Source organism: Brassica oleracea, chromosome C5 (genome assembly GCF_000695525.1).
Source record: "Brassica oleracea var. oleracea cultivar TO1000 chromosome C5, BOL, whole genome shotgun sequence".
NCBI lineage: Eukaryota > Viridiplantae > Streptophyta > Magnoliopsida > Brassicales > Brassicaceae > Brassica > Brassica oleracea.
In genome coordinates this window covers 29,957,735-29,966,311 of record NC_027752.1, presented here as the reverse complement: position 1 = coordinate 29,966,311, position 8,577 = coordinate 29,957,735, and the positions used below count along the sequence as shown (strand labels likewise).

At 34.1% G+C, this 8,577-nt stretch overlaps 1 protein-coding gene across 1 annotated transcript; it reads right to left on the bottom strand.

Moving 5' to 3' along the window:
• Positions 1 to 1,087: 1,087 nt before the first annotated feature.
• LOC106293246 (probable ribosomal protein S11, mitochondrial) lies at positions 1,088 to 2,418 on the bottom strand. Its single transcript, XM_013728902.1, is given in 4 exon segments — positions 1,088 to 1,763; positions 1,765 to 1,788; positions 1,790 to 2,081; positions 2,316 to 2,418. Coding segments are annotated over 4 exon segments (762 nt in total). The 5' UTR covers positions 2,326 to 2,418; the 3' UTR covers positions 1,088 to 1,327.
• Between the last annotated feature and the right edge of the window lie 6,159 nt (positions 2,419 to 8,577).

Here is an 8,577-nt window from a genome sequence, read left to right as displayed (position 1 = left end):
AAAAGTCCACCTACTAATGTAGGTACATGAACGTTTAGGTATTTACGTTAGTCTCTAATAAAATCGTCATGATATTATAGATATGTCTTTAAAATTATTTGCGTTGTTTTCGGTGATAAAATCGTCATGATATTATAGATGTTTGATAATATTTTTTTTATATATACATATTATTATATTTATAATTTTATAATTTGATGCAATTGTAATATTCATATTTGGGAAGTTATGATTTCAAATTAACTAAGCTTGATTGTAAGAAAGATATATTGGACAACACGTTTTCCATATATTCCCGTCTTGTGATGTACCAATTAACTTAACCGATTTCATAGAGATTTATAGAATAATGAAAGTGGATAACACGTTTTATAGATTATTAATGAAGCTCACTTTTAATGAAGCCCATCTTGTGATGTACCCAATTAACCGATTTTGAGGCTATCATCTATTTAATACCGATTTAATTTAAAAAATAACATTGAAGAGATAAATCTTTGTTTTTTGTTTGGTTAGATGATGTTTGGACATGCTATTTTTTAAGGTTATCCATGTTGCGAAACAAACATTTTTTAATTGTTATCCTTGTTATCAAACAGTACCAAAAAATACTTCAATTTTAATAACATAGAAGTGTTAAAAAGTTATATTGTCTTGCACTCAAAACATATTAAGAAAGTAAATCTTGGCAGGTTATCTACAAAATCAAAGATTAGAAATGTAAGATCAATCCATAAAAGACCATTCCTCCACAAGTAAACTCATAAACAAGAGAGCAGTAGACTACAAAAGATGTACAGAAAAACTGCGACAATATTAAGTTTTATTCTATTTGAACATTTGAGAAAAAAGTTCTTGATGTTCAGTAACAAAACACTTAAGAGTTAAGAGTCTACCTCTTTCGACTAGAAACACATTGCTTCCCTTCCCAGATAGTCGTATACTAGATATAATACCAACGAGGATAGCAAGGTTGGTAGGTCGTAATCCATATCCACCATGACCAGTCTTCTGCTTATAGTAGACAGCTTGAGTAGTAAAGGTGGATCTGATTCCAATCCATATAGAGCCAATGGGTTGCCATGTATTGATGAGCTCAACAGACCAAATGGGTTCACTTTTAAATTGTGGCTAGGATCAGGCAAAAGCGGCTGTTGCTGACTCTGTATTGGGATTGTCAGATTGTAATCCGTAGCAAATTTTAAAACAATCCCTTTGGTCCAATAATTTCATCAGGTCTTGAAGTAAACATAACCAAACAAAGAGACAACTCGGTTTCTATAGAATAACAAAAGAAAATCTGCAAACACGATTTCTTTTCTTTTTATCACACCCTACGTTTCCTTGGCAATCTGCAACCATTATGAGCCTTCCTAGTAGTGTCCTCGATGTACACTATAGGATTCTGATCATTCCTGGAACTGGAGTAACCGCTTCTGAAGGCAACAATGGCATTTCTCTTCTTCTTGAAATGCGTAAACCCATTCGCCTTAACCACCACAGATTTCAAACCCATAGCCTTAACTCTTCTCCCAATGTTCTCAGCGGTCGCATCAGCCGTGTAACTCGTCATCTTCCGTCCACCTTTCAGATCAGGCAAACTACCAGACGTAGCTTTGCATTTGACGTTGCCTTTGGAATCTGTAACGGTGACAAAAGTGTTGTTCCGCAGCAGCTTGATGTGGATGATGTCGGCGTTAGTCTCAAGGTTCGGTCGATGGAAATGAGAGAATAGCCACGAGGCTCCCCGTCCTTCATCCTCTTCTAACAAAGTCCAGGTCTTTCGATAGACTGAGTGAAGCTTTGGTAGCTCGGAGCAGAGGAACCGCTTCCTGCTGTGCTTGGTAAATTCAACTGATCAGGTAGGTTGGTGTTTGGAAAGCGTGATCTCATGGGATTTTTGACGGTAGGAGGAGCATTAGGAGTCAGGCCTGATCTCATATCTTCACTGAAAGTATTGAAACTCTTTCCTCCAGTGTTGGATAAACCTGCTTTTATTTCACTGAAACTTTTGAAGGGCGACGCGTTAGGATTTGGTAAGCCTGACTTGCTCTCAGAGTCTCCAGGAACTGGGCCTTGCTCTGTGAAAGAAACAATCACTCAATACAAGATAAAGACTAAAGCTGTTCCACAGAATGACACAACTAAGGTAAATAACTAAGCTCTACATGGGGCAATTATTGCCAAACTTGTAACTCTTTTAAGAAAATGATATAATAATCCTGAGTAAAATGAAATTAAGAGCCCCTAATCACAAAATTAAAGATTTTCATAACACAACATCATCAGCACATGACAGTGTAAAACGAGCTCACTGTTACTCATTTCTCATTGGGCGTTTCACTTCAAATGGGCCTCGATAACCCATTGGCCCATTTGTTTTAACGTGTCTTTCATTCCAGCACAATGGCGACGAGAAAGAATGTGATACGAAGAAGACACGCCTTCTCACGCTTTACGAACAACAGAACATAACAAGGATTGGAACATAAACAAACAGGAAAAAAAAAATAGATTGATTTGAGACCATAAAAAAATTCTTGAGTTTGGTCGTGATCACCAGCTGCAAATCAGAACTGACTGAGAATTTAACCTTATCTATTTCGATCAATATGATTCGATAAAAGATTTCATTAAGAAACCAGTCATTGCCATCACACAACGAGATAGATCAATACGATGAGAGGAATACTGATCAAACCGAACGAACGGCTGCTTCGTATACGGTGTCGATGCTGCCGGATGTTTCATTCTCATTCTAACAAATATATGGAACTAACTGACACTAAAATCCCTTTTGTTCAACATCCAACAAGTCCGCATTGATCCCCTCTGATAAAAACAAACATTGTGTCAATGTGTGATCTTAACCACACTCTAGCCTTCTCAAAAGTGCTGTCCAAGTAGATCCATTAATCCTAAATTAGGACCAAGTCTACATAACACACACACACAAACACTAGAGGCTGTTTTGATGAAGAGAAAGACATTCAGGTCAACAAACTCATACACCCTATACATTTTCAAAGTTAGGGGACCATAAGCTTTGCAGATCTGAATGTCATTTACTCTCCATCATCCCAACCGTGCTTGTCTTACAAGCACAACTGACTCTTTTGGTAAATATCTCGGACAAACCTCATGCCAAACATAACAACACATCTCCAAAAAAAAAACTCGGATCGAATTGTGGGATAGATTTAGTAGCTGAGAGCGGAGAGAGAAACCGCATAACACCTGTGGATCTATCCCAACGGTTGTCTGGCCGCTTACGGACTTAACAGCAATTCCTCTACGCATCCTCGAAAAATGGCCATGCCACCAGAACGAGGCATGACCTTTAGATACAAGGTGCAAAACATATAACTCCATATTCAATTTAAAAAAAAAAAAACAAAGTGTAGAATAGATTTAGTAGCTGAAAACAGAGAAACATCTGTTTCACCTGTGGATCTATCCCAGCGGTTGTCTGGCCGCTTGCTGATTTAACAGCTCTCGCTTTATGCGCTGTTGCTCAATGACTATGCCATTCGATTTGACATAGCCTTCGAAACATAGTGCAGGAAAATTATCAAATACGAAACCAACCAAACGAATCAAAACAAAATATTGATGCTACAGATTCGAAAATAAAATGTTATCCGTAAAACAGAACCAAAAGACATCTATCTATAAACGAAACTAATGGATAAGAAGCCTCGACACTGGTTTGCTGACGGAGAACGACGGAGCGCTGCGATTTATACAAGACAAACAAAATTAGGGTTTTGAGAGAGGAGATAGCTTCGTTAAATAAACCAATGTTTATCATCACTTAGATGGGCCGTCCCAGTAAAGCCCATATATTTTATTTCTTCGGGTCGGGTTGAGGTTAACCCACTACGTAACGAAAATTTAAGGTTTGACGATGGAGGGAGACGCTTCCGTTAAACCGTTAAAGAAAATTATACTGGGCTAACTTATTAAAGCCCACATTCTTTGTTGCGTCCGTTCGTGTCGTGTTAAGTCGATTCATTACAAAATGTTTTTTCTTTTCCTTTAATTCGGATGTCTGGACCAAGTTCTAACCAATCATCCAAGAGACACAGAATCAGACATAACAAATAGTCCATTTCCAAATTTTCTTATGAGGTTTACGACTGGGAACATATTACAGTGCAGATAGTCACCACTATTATAAGACCAGCATCCCAGCAATAGGAGTGAGCCTCGCTTCCCTTTACGTGCCTAACAGTTTAATGTTCGTCTGACGCAATAATCAGAGCCGGTCTTTGAAGTTCCGGGAACCTTATTTGAAAAAAAAAAAAATTAAACTAACAATATTTTTATTCTCTTTTATTTTAGCAAAATTTAGTGTAAATTATATATTATATTTTTGATTAAATATCTATATTTTATTCATTTTTATTCATAATAACACAAAACCTATTAGTTTCATTTAAATTTATGTATAATAAAAAGTAGCTTTCAGTTTTTTTAATTTTACATTCACATTTTATATCTAAATTTATAAATATATATTTTATATTTATATGTTATATTTTTTAGTATACATTAATATTACCATTTACTCTTTTTTTGTAAACCATTACCATTTACTCATAAACATTTTTTTGTCATTATAACAAAATAAACATCTTAGTATTAGTCATCCATATTTACATAAGTCGCATTAGACTTTTCATTTTGAAATGTTGCGTTCTTTTTCTTTTTGTGCTACAGGATCCATATGTTATTGTCACCAACGTTATTCTTTTTGATATCTACGTTTTGACTAACTTCTCATGATTCATCATAATGACAACTCCACTAAAAACTAAGTACCTATAATTATTTACAAGTAAGCCAAAGTTCAAAAATACCTATTTACAAGTAGGAAATCAATATGCGTGGGGAAGATATTTATAGAGAGAGAACCAAAGTATTGCTATTAATGTTTTGAATGTTCCGAATCAAAGAATAAAGACATATCCCATTCTTCTGTCGGTGAGCCTTTATTCCTCATCTGAAATTATTAAATATTTAATGTTTTTTTTATCACAGTTCTTTTACTGATTCAAGACAATTCGTTTTCTTCCTCTTTTTCTCCAAGCCTTGAAAAAATAGTAAAATTGTTTTATCACAGTTTTTTTACTGATTTAAGACTACAAATTGCATCGTTATTGTCTCGGTAGACGGTAAGGAGTATACTTTTTTTCTAAGTCAACTGATGATATTAAGGGTCCGATTGGTAAGAAACAGAACCAGCAAAGAACTTTAAAGGCTATCTGTAAAACCATCACAAGGACCTAAACCAAAAACAACCAATAGCTCACCGATCAACGTGTTAGTATTAATAATTCGTTGCTTGAAATATCAAGTATATCATACACATCACATGCACGTTTTAATGTGTCAAAATTTCCAAAAAAACCTATATATTATTATAAAGTAGAGTTTGTTCTCTCCTAGTGTTGCCACTTCAGCATCCAGCTAGGAATGCCATGTGGCCCATGACTCTCGATGTATGGTTCGACTTTAGTCTTTGATGGGTTTCTTTCTTGGGCTTCATTTTTTCCTTCACAGCCCAACATAGCCATCTCAACTTTAAAGACTTCATCTTCTCTGCTACCTCGACTCCTCGCCATGGCATTCCGCGACTCCTCATGTCATCTCTGTCGCGGCTCCGGTTGATCTCCGGTGGTCCAAACGCGATTGACTCCCTCCATTGTCGTGATCAAGCATCCTTTGCGGCGTGAGCCCACGTTCATCGTATCACCACCGTGACCTCCTAAGCTTGCAACCAAAAGCTACGATATCTCATAGCTCCCAAAATCGTCGATCTCACCTCCAATCATTGAAGCCTTACACAATCAGACTTTTGTCGTACTGGAGATATTACAGAGGAGGCAAAGTCTAATATGTTATTCCGCTGTTTCCAGAAACCACTATTTTCTTAAACCTAAGACGTAACCTATCCCCCACTTTCCTGCAATTAGGTAACTGTTATTAATGTATCATTCAATCAAACCAGTCCAGTACTCTCAACGATCCATCTTCCCTGCATTCGTCACCCATTTCATTCAGTGTATATATGAACCTGAACTGAGACCTCCTCATAATTGAGTGTTTATTTATGTGAGATGATTTAGTTTTCGATTTTGTTGGGTAATTTTGATTCAGTTTGTTCTTTTATTGATTATTAAAATTTTAATTTGAAAACTTTTTTTTACCGGAGATAGATTCTGATTTTGTTTGTTGATTTTATTTCAGTTTATTCATGTATTGATCATCAACATCAAAGAGCTTTCTCCTGCTGCTCGGATAAGAACATGGTTTTAAACAGTATACAGAGCTCTAATGCAGGCGAGTCCCAGGGAATACTATCAGGAAGTGATCCAAAACTTTCACAAACAAGAAAGAAGGCTTGCCATTTGCACATGAAGCACAAGAGCTTGCGGATACTAGGTCATGCCCTGGGATATTACTTTTACATAAAAACACAGTAGCGGAACTCTTGCAGCAGAGGATATCATCTTCAGAGATACTAATGGTAGCTTTTCTAAGTCATTTAGATTTTACTTTGTCTCTTGCTCCATTACCAGACAAGCCAGCTTCGCAGATGGCTAAGACAATAGTACAATGTCAATAGAGCAAGATGGAGAGCGACACTGGGTTAGCGGTGGATAGTAACAGAGCAATCGGCATTGAGCTGATGGAGCAAGTGACGGAGAGAGTGATCTGGACAGCCATGGATCAAGCAACGGAGATAACAATGACAGGAGGGTGTGTTTATACCAGCTGCAATCTTTTTTGGTTTGTTTTTGTACGAAAGGGAAATGAAGGATTGTGTTTGAGTTGATTTTGTTTTGAAAAAATTAGGTTCGTGCTTACAAAGTTTCTGTCATTGGAGGAATGAAAGTTGTGGTGGAGGAGGCTGACATGACTGCATAGCTTTTCATGAGGCTGTTGCTCAGTTTTGATGGCATCAAACCAGAAGGGAAAGCTATAGTTCAACGATAAGGCAAAGGTTAGTGTTTCTTCTCTTCCATTCTTCAATTTGTCTGCATCATAAACTATGTTTACACAACAACATTGGTGAACGATATTCGATCGGTACTACCAACTAAACTGTCTAAACTGAAAAAAGTCAACTATACATTACACATCTCTTTTTACAGTCTTTTTCTTCTACACACAATTTTTTCAACCCAGTTTGATATGATGTTGGACATGGTTTCTTCTAGAAAATATAATTTATGTTAAGGCATAGTTTGTAACAAATGTTGAATCTGCAGTTTTTGAACAAGATACTCTTGGATCTTGCGTGAAGGAAGTGTTGTTGTTTACCTCGCGGCATCATTCGTTATGGTTAGTAACATCAACAGTCACGGGCAGATCTTTCTTTTGGTTAATTTATATGAATCTGTACTTTTCTTATAAGATGATTTTGTTTTGTATAAGAAGCTGTTGGTTTAAAACTCCACCATAAAAAGCAGAAGAAAATTTTTGGTTGAAAATGGCAAATTATGTTTGTTTGTAATTATTTTCTTTTGAATTCATTTTTCTTCTTTTTCCTGTTTTTATTACGTTTTTTTCTTTTAATTGTACCATCGATGGAAAGAAATATGAAAATAAATTAATAAAATATTTTAGTTAATTTTTTACAGAGATAAATTTAATATTAATTATCTATAAACAGTAATACTAATTTAAAGTAATAATATAAATGATACAACTATTAGGCTCACTTTTAAAATTAACTTAACTAAATTTGACTTCGTTTATTATAAATGATATATATATATATATCTGAAACTCATTGTTTTAACTGATTATAATAATAACATCATTTTTAAAAACATATATAAATTGTAACATCAATTAATGAAGAAAGAATAAAAAGATTCGATGAATATAACAAGGACAATTGTCCGAAATAGATTCATTTTAAGTTTGTTGTCACAGAAGAGTTCCCAAAAAACAATTACTAAAATAAATTTTATCAAATAACAAAAAAAAAATTTATACTCTAAATATATAAATACAAATAAATAAATAAATAAATAAAAACATCAAAAATAAAATAAATTTATAGTTTCGTTATGTGTTTCAATTTTGAACTTTTTATAAAAATAATTTCCAAAAATTATTTAAAATGTTTTATTTTTTCATATTTTTTTTTTGAAATTCAAAATAATTTTTGAAACAATTTTAAAAATTTTAATTTAATTTTTTTTAAAAAATTAAAGCTCATTACCAAATTTTCACCTCTTTAACTCTAAATCATAATTCTAGATTTTTAACCCCTTGAGTATAAATATATATTTACCTTCTTAATGAAATATTTCAGTCTATAAATTATTTATGTTATGACAATGATAAAAATACATTAATTATATGATTGTGATATATTAATTTTAAAAGTACGGTAACTTCAAAATACATTAAATACATTAAGGGAAATTGCCAAAAATACAATTTTCAAAGTACCACTTTTCATGTTTATACTAATTAATTTTACCCTCCTCTTTAATGAAGGGTAAAAGACATTTATAACCCTAGAATTAACTATGACAAAAAAACATAAGTTTAATC